Source organism: Canis lupus, chromosome 3, assembly GCF_003254725.2.
Source record: "Canis lupus dingo isolate Sandy chromosome 3, ASM325472v2, whole genome shotgun sequence".
Taxonomy (NCBI): Eukaryota; Metazoa; Chordata; class Mammalia; order Carnivora; family Canidae; genus Canis; species Canis lupus.
Window position 1 is genome coordinate 29,066,140 of NC_064245.1, and position 19,324 is coordinate 29,085,463.

The 19,324-nt window shown below is 38.0% G+C and overlaps 1 protein-coding gene across 10 annotated transcripts in view; it reads left to right on the top strand.

The window, feature by feature from the left end:
* The window catches only part of WDR41 (WD repeat domain 41), a 204,438-nt gene that overhangs the window by 79,493 nt on the left and 105,621 nt on the right, over positions 1 to 19,324 (top strand). For 2 of the 10 annotated variants that reach the window (XM_025437312.3, XM_049108358.1), the window contains exon 1: positions 4,799 to 4,858. The exons of the other annotated variants lie outside the window; for them this stretch is intronic. In XM_025437312.3, the coding sequence (XP_025293097.2) occupies positions 4,814 to 4,858 (45 nt within the window). In that variant the 5' untranslated portion in view covers positions 4,799 to 4,813. Of the gene's footprint in view, positions 1 to 4,798; positions 4,859 to 19,324 lie in introns of those variants that run through there. 10 annotated transcript variants of the gene reach the window in all.

Genomic DNA, 19,324 nt, shown 5'->3' on the forward strand with positions numbered 1-19,324 from the left:
AATCAGTTATAACAGTGGTTCCAAATCTGTTGTGTATGAGAATCATTTGGAGACAAGTAAGCCTGTAGTGGCTGAGAATCCATGAATACAGTTTTTTTCAAAGTATTATAGATATTTTGAAATATTATAATATGAAAGTATTGTAGCATCCAGGATTTGAAAAGCACTGAAGTACCAGGTTATTGCTTCATTCTAGGCAGAAGGCCCAGGTCAGATTTGAATGATGTCTTAACGAAAGAAATTGGTGGTGGATTGACTAGTGGGAATTAAAAAAGAAAGTCAAAGATTACTTCTAAGTTTCTACTCTGATGGAAGAGAGAAAGAAGAAAGGTAGTTTGAAGGAAGGCATGCTGAGATAAGTTATGAGCCAGTTACGTTTGAATAGATGGCAGTTTAACAGGGCATACATACCCTGGAAGCAGGTAAATCTGAAGACTGAAACATGGATCCAAGGTCAGGACTGCAGACAGCATTTTGGGATCACTGGCATAGAGTTGCTTGTTGAAGCCATTAGAGTAAATACACTCACTGGAAGGATTAAGTGTAGAGATGAGAGACAAGTGTGAAGAGTAGAACCTGGGTGGGTTGCCACCCCCTGGAGAAAGAGGCAGTAAAGGAATTTCTGTCAGCAAAGGAGACAAAGAAGTTAGGTCATTCAGAATGTGAGATGATTGACCTGGAGGCTTTTGAAAGTTTTAAAAGTGGTGACAAAACTATGTAGATCATCTGAATAGTATCTATGAAGTCTTAATGGGCTGTTTGACATGCAAAATGTAACTGTATTGTGAATGCAGTTTGATGGTTAAACTATTATATCAGTTGTTCATTGGTTCAGGTCTAAGGATTTGAAGTGGCAGCCTTGTAAAATAACATTAGGGTCTGGGATCCCTGGGTGGCGCAGTGGTTTGGCGCCTGCCTTTGGCCCAGGGCACGATCCTGGAGACCCAGGATCAAATCCCACATCGGGCTCCCGGTGCATGGAGTCTGCTTCTCCCTCTGCCTGTGTCTCTGCCTCTCTCTCTCTCTCTGTGACTATCATAAAAAACAAAAACAAAAACATTAGGGTCTGGTCCATCTCTTTTAGGGGTTGAATAAAGTTCCCATAGGGAGAAAGAAGAAAAGATCACTTACTATGTAGTAGGTGCTATCTTTGCACTTTACATGTGCTAATTTATTTAATCTTTACAGTTGCCCTGAAAGATAGGTATATTATGCATATTTTATAGATGAGAAAAGTTAGACATGTAATGATTAATTAAGTCACCCAATGAGACATGATTAGAAAGAGGAGTAATTGGGATCCTAATCAAGATTTTCTTATTCTAAAATATATGTTTTTGATACAGTTTATCAACATTTTTCTTTTTTTTTTTAAGATTTTATTTCTTTATCCATGAGAGAGAGAGAGAGGCAGAGACAGGCAGAGGGAGAGGGAGAAGCAGGCTCCATGCAGGAAGCCTGATGCGGTACTCGATCCCGGGTCTCCAGGATCAGGCCCTGGGCTGAAGGCGGCGCTAAACCGCTGAGCCACCCGGGCTGTGCCCTATCAACATTTTTCAACTGGATTGTCTTGAATGGCAGAAAAGAATAGATTTATTTATCTATTTATTTTTTGAAAAGAATAAATTTATGTTTAGGGGAATCAGAAGCCATCTACTGAGAGTGGGAATTTTTTGAATTCTTTTTTTTTTTTTAAAGATGTTATTTATTTATTTGACAGAGAGCAAGCAGAGGCAGAGGGAGAAGCAGGCTCCTCACTGAGCAGGGAGCCCATTGTGGAATTCTGTCCCAGGACCTTAGGATCATGACCTGAGCTGAAGGCAGACACTTAACTGACTGAGCCACCCAGGCACCCTGAAAAGTTTTATTATTATCTCAATTAACTTTTAGTGCCTAGTGCATAGTAGGCCCACAAAGAGAAAATTAGCATCTCAAAGGGCCATAGCTGAAACATGGGATGGTTTCAAAAGTTTGTCAGAAATGGATTAAGTTTATATCCTGTGATATAATATATATAATGTAAGATCCATTATAAACAGAATGGATCTGAATAGTATGTGTAAGGTACTGTTGGTTTGGCAAGCCTGGTTGTAGAGTTGTCTTAGATGAGAATAAGGACTAGCATGTGGTTTTGCTGATGAGAGGCAAAGTCAGAGAAATCAGAAACTCCAGAGTGAGATTTCTGAATGTTAGAGGGGCCATTGACCTGTATGTGGTGATAGAAGAAATGAAGGTTTACAAAGTCATCAGGCATTTATGTTAATGATAAAATCTGATAGCTTTGAAATTTCATAAAACAGGAGACTGCTACCATGTTGTAGTCATGTATTTGCCATTCATTGATTCATTCAGCAAGTGTGTATTGAGCACTTACAATGTATCAGGCACAGGGCTATGTAAGGTAATGGTTTTAAAGATAAAATGGGGGTACCTGCCTGGCTCAGTCACTGGAACATGAGACTCTTGGTCTCAGGGTCCTGAGTTCTAGCTCCAAGTTGGGAGTAGAGATTACTTAATAATAATAATAATAATAATAATAATAATAATAATAAGTTAAAAAAATTTAAAGATAAAATGGATGTGGTACTTGCCCTTAAAGAGCTTATAGTCTGTTGCAGGAACTGAGAGAATATCTATTAAAACAAGATAAAGGGATCCCTGGGTGGCGCAGCGGTTTGGCGCCTGCCTTTGGCCCAGGGCGCGATCCTGGAGACCCGGGATCGAATCCCACGTCGGGCTCCCGGTGCACGGAGCCTGCTTCTCCCTCTGCCTGTGTCTCTGAGCCTCTCTCTCTCTCTGTGACTATCATGAATAAATAAATAAAATCTTTAAAAAAAAAAAAAAAAAAAAACAAGATAAAGAGCAATAATAGCAGTAAGAAATGCACAAGTCAAATATAAGTAAGAAATTCAAAGGAGGAGAGATGTCATTCTTGGGAGAATGAAGACTTTCTTTGAGGAGGCAGCACGTGAGCCAAGTCTTTGAAGGATGAATAGGGTTTGGTCACTTGCAGATATACCACCCATATGTTTACCAGCCTCTCACCTAGGTGAGAGCAAGTCATATGTAGGTTTAGGATGCAATATTTACCTGATTTTTCCCCCTAAATATGTGGAATACCTTTCAGTAGTCAGAATACCTAAACAAAATGATACATAGGCCAACATGTTCTGTTTTATCTCAAAATTTATCTCTTTCTGTGACAATTATCATGCCATTTTGTGTTTTCTTAGAAGGAAAAATTTGGACGTATGCAATTTTCTGTTGAAGACATCATTAAGTAGCAGAATTTATTAACAACTATAGTTGAACCAAAGGACACATCAACTGATTGTTAGTTCCCTGGCACCAAATGAAGATATATTATCAGTATTTGTGTTAAACATTCCATTTTAACGGTGCAAATACATATTCATTAGCAAGCAGAATAACCTTAGAGTGTGCACTTTGCATGTGCTTATTATTTTCATGAAGTCTGAGCAGGTTTTAAAACTTTGCATGACCTCCTGCGTGTAATCTTTGAGTCTGTCATTCACATGTAGAAAACTCACCTCTCTGTTTAGCCCGTGGTTGGTAAGAGATAGACAGTTATAGGGCCCCTCTGCCCTTGAGCTGTTCCATTAGTGCATGGAAAGCACCTTGCAGCCTGTGACAAGCGCAGCAGATCGGCACTAAATCAAAAATCAGTGCCAGCCAGGGATCTAAGCCACCATGAAGGTCACAGCCATCAACTGCATGCCATCTCAATCCAAACAAAACACATTGGATACAGGGGGATTTTCACAACTCACAATAGGTGACAAACACTTCATGTTAGAGTAATCCATAGCAGTGAAACTGGGAACTGACTTTTTAAGTACTTTTGAGTATTTAATCAAACTTTGAAAAAGCTGGAGGTAATTTTGGTAATATTTTACATTTAAAAACAGAAAAAAAATCCAAAAGAAAACCTTCACAGCATGGTGTTACTGTAGTCACGATTTTGATGAAAGAATTTTTTTGTTTTTTGTATTCATGTGTGCTTTTAAGAAACAAAATCATCAGAAACTGTATATAAAAATTGTTTTCATTTGGTTTCTCGAAATAGGTGCCATTGATCTATTATGAAATGAACAATTTATGCTTTAAGCTGCCCAGTTTTGCCTATCCTGAGAGCTTATAATTAGCATTTATATTAAAAAGGAAATATTAAGACTAGTCTGATTTTAGTACAACTTTACCTTCAGCAGTATAGTTCAAATAAATTTAGTGAATTTGAGTCTACTTATTATAGGAGTTCTGTACTATCTAGTAAAGGTTTTGAATAATACGATATTATTTAAATGTTATGGATCAGGTTCCCTTTTCATGTATAACACACAAAAGTTCAGGAGGAAAAAATGTATGAAAATTAAATTATAAATCTTCTATCTACTTGAATAGGTTTTCTTTTATGGCATTCTGAGAATTAATTGCCCAAGTTAATAAGAAGAATTGTATAGCCAAATGTAATAAGCCAGAATTTGCTGAATTAACTTGGAAACTGCCTAAGTTTTATAAAATGAAACGCTTATATGTGAAAGTTATTTTCTTTTCTTTTTTTTTTAATTTTTTTTTACATTTTTATTTATTTATGATAGTCACAGAGAGAGAGAGAGAGAGGCAGAGACACAGGCAGAGGGAGAAGCAGGCTCCATGTACCGGGAGCCTGACATGGGATTCGATCCCAGATCTCCAGGATCGCGCCCTGGGCCAAAGGCAGGCGCCAAACCGCTGAGCCACCCACGGATCCCTGAAAGTTATTTTCAAAATGGAACAAGCATGTTCATGTGACATGATGAATTACATCACACTACTATGGAGGTGGGATGAGGCAAAGGTTAGTTCTACCTTTGATGACGTAAATGACAAGGGGCTAACATAAGAGATGTATACAGTATTCTTATAATATTATTAACTTATTAACAATATTAACTTCTGTGAAAGATAAACAGCACAGCAATGGATAGAGAGCAGAGGAAAAAATGAACTGTCTTTACAATCTAATCAGGTTTACAGTGACCAAGACTATTTTGAGAATATGCCATTTCAATAACCCAACTATCTCTACCAGGGAGTGAGTTCATGGTTAATTTACACTAGCTGGTGAAGTTTCATGAAACTGTAAAATCAACAGTCCAGTAGGAGGGTATGTAATGGAAGAATGCCATCTGCTGGTGAACCCTATCAAATCTGGGTTTAATTAGGAAAACCTGAGGACACATTCTCTGCAGACCAGAAGATTCAAAGTTCATGGAAGCGTTTTTTTGTTTTTTTCTCTTCTGACAAATCTGCTGTCATTAAGCTGATACATACCTTTGATATACATTATTCATTTTAAATTAACTTTATTACTAATTTCATGGAGTCACTAGTCAGGAAAGCCTTTAAAGGAAATGGGCACAAAGGGCTTTTTTTTTCTTCCTTTTTATCAATTTAGAAAGTTTTTGTGTTCATCATTCATCAGTAGTCAGCCAGTGAGTCTGTTCTGTTTAAAAGCTCTGGCTTTTCACTTAATGCATCCCATCTGTTTCTGAAATAAATTGCAATAATCCGTGTTTAATTTTAATCAATGTATTACTAAATATGCAAATTATATTAAAAGCCGTGGTTTGAAAAAGCTTTCATTTGTAAATATGGTAGCTTAAAACAGGAAGCATATCTAAAAGCCATTTAGCTACAGTAGCCTAACTCTTACACTGTAGCTGATTTATAAAGCAGATCACAAGTTGATCTTTCTCCCACAAGGGGATATGTAAAACTGTTGCATATCAGATTTTGTTAACATCTGATGGGCTAGTGCTAACACTGTAAGAGACTCATACTTCAGCAACCATGTCTTTGACATTTAAATTAAGATAATTTTATTCCATTCTCCATCTTTTTATTATTATTATTTTTTAAACAACCTAACATATGAATTTGTGTGATTGGTATATGAATCACAGTTAAAGCAATTTGAGCAAGCCTTTCAATCAATCTTAAATTTTTAGTGTCTAATTTACTTGTGATTTGCATAATTAATGTGGAAGGGATCCTTTGGGATTCTCTCTTTCCCCCCTTTGCTACCTTGTGTCTTGTTCACTGACTAGACAGAGAGGGAATGATATTGGAGTTCTCTAAGGCCTACTGGATGACTTTGTTAGGAATCTAGAAATTACATGTTACATTGCTGTGTCTGATGGGGCTGGAATAGGGGGTAAACTCTGAGAATTATATCTGTTATTTGCAGAAGAGTCCATTAACGTAGCTGTCACTGAATTGTGTATGTAATTTACCAAGCAGACACCTTATAGGAGAATTTTAGAATTTTTTTCTATATACGGGTCATGAGTTTATGGGAATATATATGAGCGTGTTCATATACTGAATTCTGTCTTTTACGAATTGTACTGGTTTGGGCACATTACCTAGAGTGTAGTCTTATCAGTCATAGGCTGGAACAAGGTCTCAGCTGTGTTCTTAAAATATGTTAAAATAAAATTATATAAACATTAAAATAAATTATACAAAAAAACAAAGGGTAATAAATGCTCAAACATCACTTCCTAATTACTGTGCTACATTTTCTTGTTATTTATGCCCTTAAAGTTATTTACATCTGTTTCTTCTATCTTTATGGTGAAGATACTAGATAATGATGTGCTACTGTGCATTTCTTCTGAACTCCATATTTAGTTAATATCAAATTTGTAGCAGAAATAGGCCTTGGTGGGAGTATTTACACTGTTGAAATCGGCAAATGCTACAAATCAAGGCTTTTCCTCCTCTGTGTAGCTAGTTGTTAACTAGCACATCACTCTGTTTAATTATGATACGTAGCAACTCAGTACATGTTCTGTTATTTATTCTTGAGCTCTTCTAAGAGAAAAACAATAGTTCTCACAGATCCCTTTACAAAAAGCAGAATATGTATTTGACTTCCTATAGAATCTTAGCCCCAATTTGTTAAACTTTAAAAATTAAGTTTTTCTTTCTATGATAATAGATAATATGGAAAATAAGGAAAAACATTTTTTCCAGTGACTATGTTATTTGGAAAAGAGAAAAGTCATTCCATATTTAGAGTTTACTAACCAGTTTGTGTCTTGTTTATTAGTTCACCAATTTATTGCTGTCAAGCAATATGAGATTAGAATGTGTTAGAAAACTAGTTTGTGGAATAAACTCACTGCATCAGTATAAATAGTAGAATTATGCTAAGGACCATCTTTGTTAGCAATAAACTTATTTCTCTATGCAGAAGATTTATTAATCATACCTCAGGATGCTTAATAATCACTGTAAACAAATTAAAAACCTCAGCTTGTGATCCAAGGTCATTTTCAAATTGGAAGTGACCTCAGCCCATCCTAAGAGGGCTAATGATGTAAAAATCGGTAGGGCAAAGTCCTCTGGGGAACACAGCACAGATCAGCAAGGCTCTTCTGGTGAATGCACCAATCTGCTCTGTTTCCAGAGGCCCTTTGTGTGGCCAGACTTTCTGGGAAAGGTGGGCTGTCTGTTGTTGCCTAGCACTTATATAAGAATTTTCTGTTTTTAATTTCCTTGCTTCTTTTCTGTTCTTGGTTTTATACTCACTGAAAAGAAATAACTCATAATCCACTAAGAATGTAACCATGGTTAAGTTTTCCTCTCCTAAACAGAAAGAGAATTCAAGATGTATGATTGTTTTCTTTATAAAAAGTCTTTTTAAGTTAAATATTAATTAAAAATACGTTAGGATCTGAAGTATAAAAATTTTATGATTACCTATGTGCCTACCTCTATATCTATCTCTCTCTATATGTCATATATATGTATGTGTGTGTGTCTGTGTGTGTGTGTGTGTATATATATATATATACACACACACACACAACATTTGTAATACCTTGTATGCCCATCCCTTCCTTATCTACTTAAGGTTAACCATTATACTGACTTGGAATTTTCATTGCTTTCTTTTATTCACCATTTTTTTTTTAAGATTTTATTTATTTATTCATGATAGTCACACAGAGAGAGACAGAGAGGCAGAGACACAGGCAGAGGGAGAAGCAGGCTCCATGCTGGGAGCCTGATGTGGGATTCGATCCCGGGTCTCCAGGATCGCGCCCCGGGCCAAAGGCAGGCGCCAAACCGCTGTGCCACCCAGGGATCCCTTATTCACCATTTTGACATATTTTTTCTTCTAAACAATATATTGATTAATTCTGCATGGTTTTGATATTTATATAAAGAAAATTATATTGTATATATATTTTTTGTGGTTTTATAGCTTCTACCGTAAGTCATTAATATTCATTGTCATATAGTACTGCATTGTAGGAATATGCTACGATTTATCCATTCTATAAACATATGACCATACACATATCTGGAAGAGTTTCTTTGGGTAGTGTCAAATTGCTTTCCAAAGTGATTATACTAATTTAGACCACACAAAGCAGTGTGTATGTATTAGTACCTCACATCAGTACTTAATATTACCAGAATTTTAAGTTCTTACGACTTGGCATATTTGAAATTTTATCTGATTATGAGCATCTTTCATCTGTTTATGCTATGGCTACTTGCACTTCTTTGTGAAATGCTTTTTTGAGTATTTTTTTTCCTATTGGGTTGTATGTCTTTTTTTTACTGATTATATGAAGTAGCTCTTCATATATTTTGGGTTCATTTTTTTTGTCCATTTAGAGGGTATTAGGTATTACAAATAACTTTTTCCAGTGGTTATCTATTCACTCTTTTTTTTTTAAAGAGGGGTCACAGAGGGGTAGAGAGAGAAAATCTTAAGCAGGCTCCATGCCCAGTTCGGAGGCTGACATGGGGCTTAGTCTCATGAGCCTGAAATCATGACATGAACCAAAATCAAGACTCAGACATAACTAATTGAGCCACCCAGGCATCCCTATCTATTTAGTATTTTTATAGCATCTTTTGGTACACAGAAGTTCAAAACTTTCATGTATCTAGTACCATTTTTCAGGATACTGAACACTTGAAAACACTAATTTGAAGAGATATATGCACCCCTATGTTCTTTGCATCATTGTCTGCATTAGCCAAGATAGGAAAGCAACCTAAGCATCCATTGATAGATGAATAAAGAAGATGCAGTGTATGCATATATGCATTTATATGTATACACACACATGTATATACATACATGCAAGATGGAATATTACTCATCCATAAAAAATAATGAAATCTTGCCATTGGTAAGAACATAGTTGAACCTAGAGAGTATAATGCTAAGTGAAATAAGTCAGATAAAGAAAGACAAATACCATATGATTTTTGGGTTTGGCTTTTTTCACTGAGACTCATCCAAACTGTATGTATCAGTTTTTCCTTTTATGGATCATTGGGTCAAGTCTGAGCTTAGCCCCAGATCCTGATAATTTTCTCTTAGATGATTTTCTAAAAGTTTTATAGGTTCATATTTTATATTTAAATCTGTGATTCATTTTGATCTAATATTCATATAAGGTGTGCAGTTTAAGTCAAGGTTATCTCTTTGCTTCTGGATGTACAGCATAATTTATTGAAAAGGCTGTCCTTCCTTCATGGAATTGGGTTTGCACTTTTGTCAAAAGTTAGTATAGCATATTTGTGTGGATCTATTTCTGGGTCTTCCATTGTGTTCCTTTGGTTTATGTGTCTATTTCTCTGCCCATACCACACTTTCTTGATTACTCTAGCTATATAGTAAGCCTTAACAAAGAAGAATTTTTCCCACTTCTTTGTCAAGATTGTTTTAACTACTCTAGGTCTTGTGCCTTTCCTTTTTTTTTTTTTTTCTTGTGCCTTTCCATATAGATTTTAGAATAATCTTGGCTGTGAGAAAAACCTTGCTAGTATTTTCAAAGGAATTGCATTAGACTATCGACCAATTTGGGGAGAATTGATACTCTAATTATAATGAGTCTTACATTTCATGAATGTGATATATCTCTTTACTTATTTTAGTTTTCTTTGACTTTTTAAAATCAGCACTTGGAAATTTTTTAGCAGATATATTATATACATGTTAAATGTATAAGCAAGTTTTTCATTTTCCTTAGAGTAATTATAAATTGTATTGTGTTTTTAATTTCAGTTTTGACATGTTTATTAGTATAATTGATTCTTGTGTGTCCTTTATATTTATTTAAATTACTAATATATTTAGATTGATTTTAACATCTTATTTAGTGATTTCTATTTGTCCTAACTATTCTCTGTTTCTTTTTCTCTTCTGAATCAAAAGCTTTTTTTTTTTTTCATTCAATTTCTCCCCTATTAGGGCATTTTATGCTCTATTATTTTTATTTTGGTAGTCATTCTAAAATATTTTTTTCCTGAGTGAGAACTGTTATTATTTGAGGTATGCAAAGGAAGTTTCCAGATTATAAGAGTATTTTACTAGTTGTAAATACACATAGAGACCAAAGCATATCTCTAAAAGTTAAATGTTGGTAAAAATTTCTGCCTGGTAACCCGATTGTGAGAGTCATGCAAATAGAGTAGGAATCAAAACATGTTAATTCTTTAGTTTTGTTTTCCAAAAATCTGGTTTACCTTTAACCTAAATTGTCTCCTTTTAAAAAAAAATTTTATATATATTTTTTTTATTGGAGTTCGATTTGCCAACACATAGTATAACACCCATTGTTCATCCCGTCAAGTGTCCCCCTCAGTGCCCATCGCCCAGTCACCCTGTCCCCCTGCCCACCTCCCTTTCCACTACCCTTTATTTGTTTCTCAGAGTTAGGAGTCTCTCATGTTTTGTCACTCTCTCTAATTTTTTCCACTCATTTTCTCTCCTTTCTCCCATAATCCCTTTCACTAATTTTTTATATTCCCCATGAGTGAAACCATATAATGATTGTCCTTCTCCAATTGACTTACTTCACTCAGCATAATACTCTCTAGCTCCATCCATGTCGAAGCAAATGGTGGGTGTTCGTCCTTTCTGATGGCTGAGTAATATTCCACTGTATACATAGACCACAGCTTCTTTATCCCTCATCTGTCGATGGACACCAAGGCTCCTTCCACAATTTGGCTATTGTGGACATTGCTGCTATAAACATTGGGGTGCAGGTGTCCTGGCGTCTCACTGCATCTGTATCTTTAGGGTAAATACCCAGTAGTGCAATTGCTGGGTCATAGGGTAGCTCTATTTTTAACTCTTCGAGGAACTTCCACACAGTTTTCCAGAGTGGCTGCACCAGTTCACATTCCCACCAACAGTGCAAGAGGGTTCCCCTTTCTCCACATCCTCTCCAACATTTATTATTTCCTGTCTTGTTAATTTTCACCATTCTCACTAGTGTGAGGTGGGATCTCATTGTGGTTTTAATTTGTATTTCCCTGATGGTCAGTGATGCGGAGCATTTTCTCATGTGCTTGTTCCCTAACGTATATGTCTTTGGTGAAATTTCTATTCATGTCTTTTGCCCATTTCATGATTGGATTATTTGTTTCTTGGGTGTTGAGTTTAGTAAGTTCCTTATAGATCTTGGATTCTAGCCCTTTATCTGATGTGTCATTTGCAAATATCTTCTCCCATTCTGTAGGTTGGCTTTTAGTTTTGTTGACTGTTTCTTTTGCTGTGCAGAAGCTTTTTATCTTGATTAAAGCCCAGTAGTCCTGGGCAGCCCAGGTGGCTCAGCAGTTTAGGGCCACCTTTGGCCCAGGGCCTGATCCTGGAGACCCAGGATCGAGTCCCATGTTGGGCTCCATGCGTGGAGCCTGCTTCTCCCTCTGCCTGTATCTCTGCCTCTCTCTCTCTGCATCTCTCATGAATAAATAAACAAAATCTTTTTAAGAAAGCTCTGTACTTCATTTTTGCTTTTTGTTTGCCTTGCCTTAATAGATGTATCTTGCAAGAAGTTGTTGTGGCCAAGTTCAAAAAGGGTGTTGCCTATGTTCTCCTCTAGGATTTTGATGGATTCTTGTCTCACATTTAGATCTTTCATTCATTTTGAGTTTATCTTTGTGTATGGTGTAAGAGAATGGTCTGGTTTCATTCTTCTGCATGTGGCTGTCCAATTTTCCCAGCACCATTTATTTTTCAATAAATAATTCTTCAATAAATAAAGTCTTTTCAGACTGTCCTTTTTCCAGTGGATAGTCATTCCTGCTTTGTCCAATATTAGTTGACCATAGAGTTGAGGGCCCATTTCTGGGTTCTCCATTCTGTTTTATTGATCTATGTGTCTGTTTTTGTGCCAGTACCACACTGTCTTGATGATCACAGCTTCATAATACAACTTGAAATCCGGCATTGTGATGCTCTTGGCTCTGGTTTTCTTTTTTAATATTCCCCTGGCTATTTGGGGTCTTTTCTGATTCCACACAAATCTTAAGATGATTTCTTCCAACTCTTTGAAGAAAGTTCATGGTTTTTTGATAGGGATTGCATTAAACGTGTAAATTGCCCTGGGTAGCATTGACATTTTGACAATATCTATTTTTCCAATCCATGAGCAGGGAGTATTTTCCATATCTTTGTGTCTGCCTCAATTTCCTTCAGAAGTGTTCTGTAGTTTTTAGGGTATAGATCCTTTACCTCTTTGGTTAGGTTTATTCCTAGGTATCTTATGCTTATGGGTGCAATTGTAAATGGATTGACTCCTTAATTTCTCTTTCTTCAGTCTCATTGTTAGTGTATAGAAATGCCACTGATTTCTGGCCATTGATTTTGTATCCTGCCACATTGCCGAATTGCTGTATGAGTTCTAGCAATCCTGGGGTGGAGTCTTTTGGGTTTTCTACATACAGTATCATGTCATCTGTGAATAGGGAGAGTTTAACTTCTTCTTTGCCAATTTGAATGCCTTTTATTTCTTTTTGTCATCTGATTGCTGAGGCTAGGACTTCCAGTACTATGTTGAATAGCAGTGGTGAGAGTGGACATCCCTGTCCTGTTCCTGATCTTAGGGGAAAGACTCTCAGTGTTTCTCCATTGAGAATGATATTTGCCATGGGCTTTTCATAGATGGTTTTGAAGATGCTGAGGAATGTTCCCTCTATCCCTACACTCTGAAGAATTTTGATCAGGAATGGATGCTGTATTTTGTCAAATGCTTTTCTCTGCATCTATTGAGAGGCTCATATGGTTCTTGCTTTTTCTCTTGTTGATGTGATCTATCACGTTGATTGTTTTATGAGTGTTGAACCAGCCTTGGATCCCGGGGATAAATCCCACTTGGTCATGGTGAATAATCTTTTTAATGTATTGTTGGATCCTATTGGCTAGTATCTTGTTGAGAATTTTTGCATCTGTGTTCATCAGGGATATTGGTCTATAATTGTCCTGTTTGGTGGGGTCTTTGTCTGATTTTGGAATTAAGGTGATGCTGCCTCATAAAATGAGTTTGGAAGTATTCCATCCCTTTCTATAATTCGGAACAGCTTTAGTAGAATAGGTATTATTTCTTCTTTAAAACGTTTGTTAGAATTCCCCTGGGAAGCCATCTGGCCCTGGACTTTTGTGTCTTGGGTGGTTTTTGATGACTACTTCAATTTCTTCCCTTATTATCAGCCTGTTCAGGTTTTCTATTTCTTCTTGTTCCAGTTTTGGTAATTTGTGGTTTTCCAGAAATGCGTCCATTTCTTCTAGATTGCCTGATTTATTGGCGTATAGCTGCTTATAATACATTTTTAAAATTGTTTGTATTTCCTTGGTATTGGTTGTAATCTGTCTTCTTTCATTCATGATTTTATTAATTCAAGTCTTTTTTCTTACAATAAGGCTGGCTAGGGGTTTATCAATCTTATTAATTTTTTCAAAGAACCAACTCCTGGTTTAGTTGATCTGTTCTACAGTTCTGGTCTCTGTTTCATTGAGTTCTACTCGAATCTTTATTATCTCTCTTCTGCTTGGTATAGGTTTTATTTGCTGTTCTTTCTCCAGTTCCCTTAGGTACAAGGTTAGCTTGTGTTTGAGTTTTTTCCAGTTTTTTTGAGGGATGCTTGGATTGTGATGTATTTCCCTCTTAGGACCGCTTTTGCTCTATCCCAAAGATTTTGAACAGTTGGATCCTCATTTTCATTAGTTTCCATGAATCTTTTAAATTATTCTTTAATTTCCTGGTTGACCTATTCATCTTTTAGTAGGATGCTCTTTAACCTCCACGTGTTTGAGTTTCTTCTAAATTTCTTCTTGTGATTGAGTTCAAGTTTCAAAGCATTATGCTCTGAAAAATGCAGGGGACAATCCCAATCTTTGGTATTAGTTGAGACCTGATTTGTGACCCAGTATATGGTCTATTCTGGAGAAAGTTCCATGTGCACTTGAGAAGAATGTGTATTCATTTGCATTCGGATGGAAAGTTCTGTATATAGCTCTGAAATCCATCTGCTCCAGTGTATCATTTAAAGCCTTTGTTTCTTTGGTGATGTTGTGCTTAGAAAATCTGTCATATGCAGAAGGTGCTGTGTTGAAGTCTCCTAGTATAAGTGTATTATTATCTAAGTATGTCTTTACTTTGGTTATTAATTGATATACTTGGCAGCTCCCACGTTAGTGACATCAATTTTCATGATTGTTAGGTCCTCTTGTTCGATACATCCTTTAAGTATGATATAGTGTCCCTCTTCATCTCTTACTACAGTCTTTGGGATAAACTTTAATTTATTTGATATGAGGATTGCTACTCCAGCTTTCTTTTGAGGACCCTTTGAATGGTAAATGATTCTCCACCCTTTCATTTTCAGGCTGGAGGTGTCCTGAGGTCTAAAATGAGTCTCTTGTAGATAGCAAATAGAAGGGTCTTGCTTTTTTATCCCGTCTGAAACTCAATGTCTTTGGATTGGATCATTTAGCGATTCATGTTCAGAGTAACTATTGAAAGATATGGGGATCCCTGGGTGGCTCAAGCGGTTTGGCGCCGGCCTTTGGCCCAGGGCGCGATCCTGGAGACCTGGGATCGAGTCCCACGTCGGGCTTCCGGTGCATGGAGCCTGCTTCTCCCTCTGCCTGTGTCTCTGCCCCTCTCTCTCTCTCTCTCTATGTCTATCATGAATAAATAAATAAAATCTTTAAAAAAAAAAGAAAGATATAAAGTAAGTGTCATCGTACCTTTTCAATCCCTGTTTTTGTGGATTATTTCTTTGGGCTTCCTCTTTCTTTATGGGGTTCCCTTAATATTTCTTGCAGAGCTGGTTTGATGGTCACATATTCTTTCAGTTTCTGCCTATCCTGGAAGCTCTTTACCTCTCCTATCCTGAATGAGAGGCTTGCTGGATAAAGTATTCTTGGCTGCAGGTTCTTCTCATTTAGGACTCTGAATATATCCTGCCAGCCCTTCTGGCCTGCCAGGTCTCTGTGGAGAGGTTTGCTGTTAATCTGATATTTCTCCCCATATAATTTAAGAACTTTTTGTCTCTTGCTGCTTTAAAGATTCTGTCTTTATTTTTGGAATTTGCAAGTTTCACTATTAAATGTCCAGGTGTTGAACCGTTTTTATTGATTTTTTTTCATTTTTATTGATTTTTTTGGGGGGGGACCTCTCTATCTCCTGGATCTGAATGCCTGTTTCCCTCCCCAAATTAGGGAAGTTCTCAGCTATGATTTGTTCAAATATACTTTATGGCCCTCTGTCCCTCTTGGCATTTTTCTGGAACCCCAATTATATATAGATTTTTCCTTCTGAGGCTGTCATTTATTTCCTTTAACCTTTCCTCATGGTCTTTTTTTTTTAATTTTTTAAAAATTTTTATTTATTTATGATAGTCACAGAGAGAGAGAGGCAGAGACATAGGCAGAGGGAGAAGCAGGCTCCATCACCGGAAGCCCGATGTGGGATTCGATCCCGGGTCTCCAGGATCGCGCCCTGGGCCAAAGGCAGGCACCAAACCGCTGCGCCACCCAGGGATCCCTCCTCATGGTCTTTTAATTGTTTTTCTCTTTTTTCCTCAGCTTCCTTCCTTGCCACCAACTCGTCTTCTATGTCGCTCACTCTTTTTTCCACCTCATTAACCCTAGTTGTTAGGACATCCAGTTTGGATTGCATCTCATTTAATTGATTTTTAATTGGCCTGATTAGATCTAAATTCTGCAGTAATGAAGTCTCTAGAATCTTTTATGATTTTTTCCAGAGCCACCAGTAGCTTTATAATTGTGCTTCTGAATTGGCTTTATGAATTGAATTATAATCCATATTCTGTAACTCTGTGGGAGAGAATACTGTTTCTGCTTCTTTCTTTTGTGGTGAGTTCTTCCTTCTAGTCATTTTGCTTAGTGCAGAGTGGCTGTATGAGCGGGCTGAGTCAAGAATATCAACTACCTCCTAAGTGGACAAAGGGAAAGTTTTTTTTTTTTAATTAAAAATTTAAAAGTAAGGGACCCTCTAGTTCTATGTACTATCAATCCCTCGACTACCCCCTGGAGTTCTCCAGGGCTGCTTGGTGGAGAACTTGCTCTTCCCCTGTCCTTCCAGCTGGTCTGGGGGAGGGGGTGCTGTGCTGATGCTCAGGTGTGTGCACCTGGGGGAGCTGCCTTGCCCACTGCTGGTGCCAGGCTCAGTGGGAGCTGTTGACCCCCTGAGGCCTCTGTCCCCGGGTGGCCCCCCCTCCCAGGCAGACGGTGAGCAGGAGGAATACTGGCTGCAGCCAGCTCTCCAGCCCTGGGGTCAGTTCCCCCAGTAACCACCGCAGCTCCCAGTCCACACTGGCCTGGGTGCTCCCGGGCTGCGGGGGCGCTGATCTGCACAGCCTGGGGGCGTCGGGAGGGTCCTCACCGTCCTGTGCCCTCCCCCCGTCCTATCCCCCTGGGGCGCCCTGAAGTAGGAGGGTCCTCGCCATCCGGTTCCCTCCTCCCTCTCCCCTCTCCTGGGGCGCCCCAGTGGTAGGAAGGTCCTTGCTGTCCCGAGCCCTCCCCTCTCCCCCCTCCCCTCTCCCCCCGGGGGTGTGGGGGCCGTGCAGGATCCTGGCTGTGTCCCTCGTGCCCTGGGATCCACGGCCTGTGCTGCAGGACCCGCTCTCGGGCCGCCTCTCTGCGGGGATCGGGGCTCAGCCACCTCTGCCTGGAGGCCCCCCGACTCACCGGCTGCTCCCCGACGTCCCCGCTGAGCCCTGTTCCCTCGGGGAAGAATCCGGCGGGTTGTTAAAGTTCTCACTTCTCGGGGAGGGGCCTTCCTGCCGGAGGCCCCCCAGCCCGGCTCCTCACGGGGACCTCTCCCCCACTTGGTTCTTCGTACTTTATTTTCCCCACCTTCCTACCTGGTCGGAAGCGCAAACCCTTCTCTCTGTAGCGCGGGGCTGGCCTCTCTGCACGTCGCAGGTGGAAGTGGCAGGTGCCCGGGGGCGGCAGGTGCCCGGGGGCGGGGTGGAGGACCCCGCTTGGCGCCAGCTTGCCCCCTCCTTAAATTCTAACTTACGAAAAATCTAACAATAAATAGCATCACCCTCTTTTTTTTTGAATCACCCCTCTTTTTAAATGTATCAGAGGTTAATCACATCATGCCTGACTTACATACTTTGACTTATATGCTACTGTTAAGGATTATAATTTTATCTTTTTTGTGTAGCTCCATGAAACATTACTATTGCTATTTTGTAATAATCAGTGTTTGTTTAAATCTAATCACACATCTACCATTTTCTCAAATGGAGGCGGCTTTCCTTCTATCTGAAGTGCATACTTTTGATAGAAACTTATCCTTTTGCCATTATGATCACATGCATGTTAGACATTCTTAGTCCATGCTGTATGTCTCTTAACCTTTCGTTTATATTTTCTATATCCTTGTTTGGTTTGTAGAAATATGATTCTGCTACATTTTAGATAAATTACTGTATTCTATTTTCTACTTTACTAATATTTTCTTTACCTCTTATTAACCTGCTATAGAATTTATTCATTGAATTTAAAATTTCAGTTATTATATACTTGGTTCTTTTTCAAATGTTTAGTTATATTTTACTTTCTCATTTTGACTCATATCTTAATTTTCACTAAATATATTAAAATACATTCTGTGACATTCCAGTATCTAACGTTTTCATACATTTGATCGTGTTCTTTGTTATTTCCCTTGGTTCTTATTCATAGCAGTTTGTGTTTTTGTGTATTTTGTGAATTTTGATGAGCATGAGTTTATATTTGTTAGAATAGTGGAATTCTTTGAGGCTTGCCTAGGAGGTCAGTTACACCAGAGAGGATTTATATTTCCTTCTGTTTTATGTCTGGGACCACTTATGTCTTGGCTTGTGGTTTTATAGACTACCCAGATAGTATGAATTCGGGATACAAACCATAAGATATTGCAGTTAATAATACTTGGGGGGTTTTTTGTTTGTTTTGGGGTTTTGTTCTGTTATGACTCTCCATTTATTCTGCACTAAGGTCCAGCAATATTCCCTGCAATTCTTTTGGGGGCTTGAGGGAAGGGGATTGGGATGATTTTTAGTATACCTTTACACAGAAGGTGTAGCACTCTGTGTCTCATCTTTATTTAAGGAATAACTTATTATGCTTTTATAAATTGAGCTTTATAAAAAATGCCCTAGTCTTTTTTCCCTTCCTCTCAACTTCTGGGAGGCTGTGGAAATCTAAGATCAGGGTCATTTAAATAGGTATATCCTCTCAAGAGTAGATTCCTGTTTTTCATTTACCTCTGGGTTCTCATATTCACTTAGTTTTGACTTCTGAATATTGTTTAGTATCTAGCCAGGTCACTGATGACTTCAAAAAAAGAGGTTTTAATATTTAATCTAGCATTTTAATATTTTCATTAGGAGATCAGGCATGTGTCTAGCCCACCATAGTTCTAGAAATGGATGTTCATTTTACTTTTGAAAGCAATTAAAGTGAAGGTTGTAGTTCTTTTTAATAGTGTTCACAATGACTTAAAATAATTTCTGTACCTAAGATAGATACTTTGGTTCAAAATTAACAAATGGCATATAACTAAATAAACCATCTATCTCATTTTGATATTAAGTGATTAAATTTTTTAAAAGATTTTATTTATCTATTCATGAGAGACACACAGAGAGAGGCAGAGACACAGGCAGAGGGAGAAGCAGGCTCCATGCAGGGAGCCCGATGTGGGACTGGAGCCCGATGTGGGATTCGATCCCCAGGCTCCAGGATCACGCCCTGGGCTGAAGGCGATGCTAAATCGCTGAGCCACCCAGGCTGCCTGATATTAAGTGTTGGGGGATCTATTCCATAGATAAATTAACAAAAGTAAATGTTAGAACAAATGGGAACATTGTACTGTTATGGCTTCTCTTCCACTTTTTTTTTTTTTTTTTTTTACAATTTTTAAAAATCAAGACATAAGATGTTCTTCATGAAAGTCCTGTGAAGTTGCTATTTCTATGT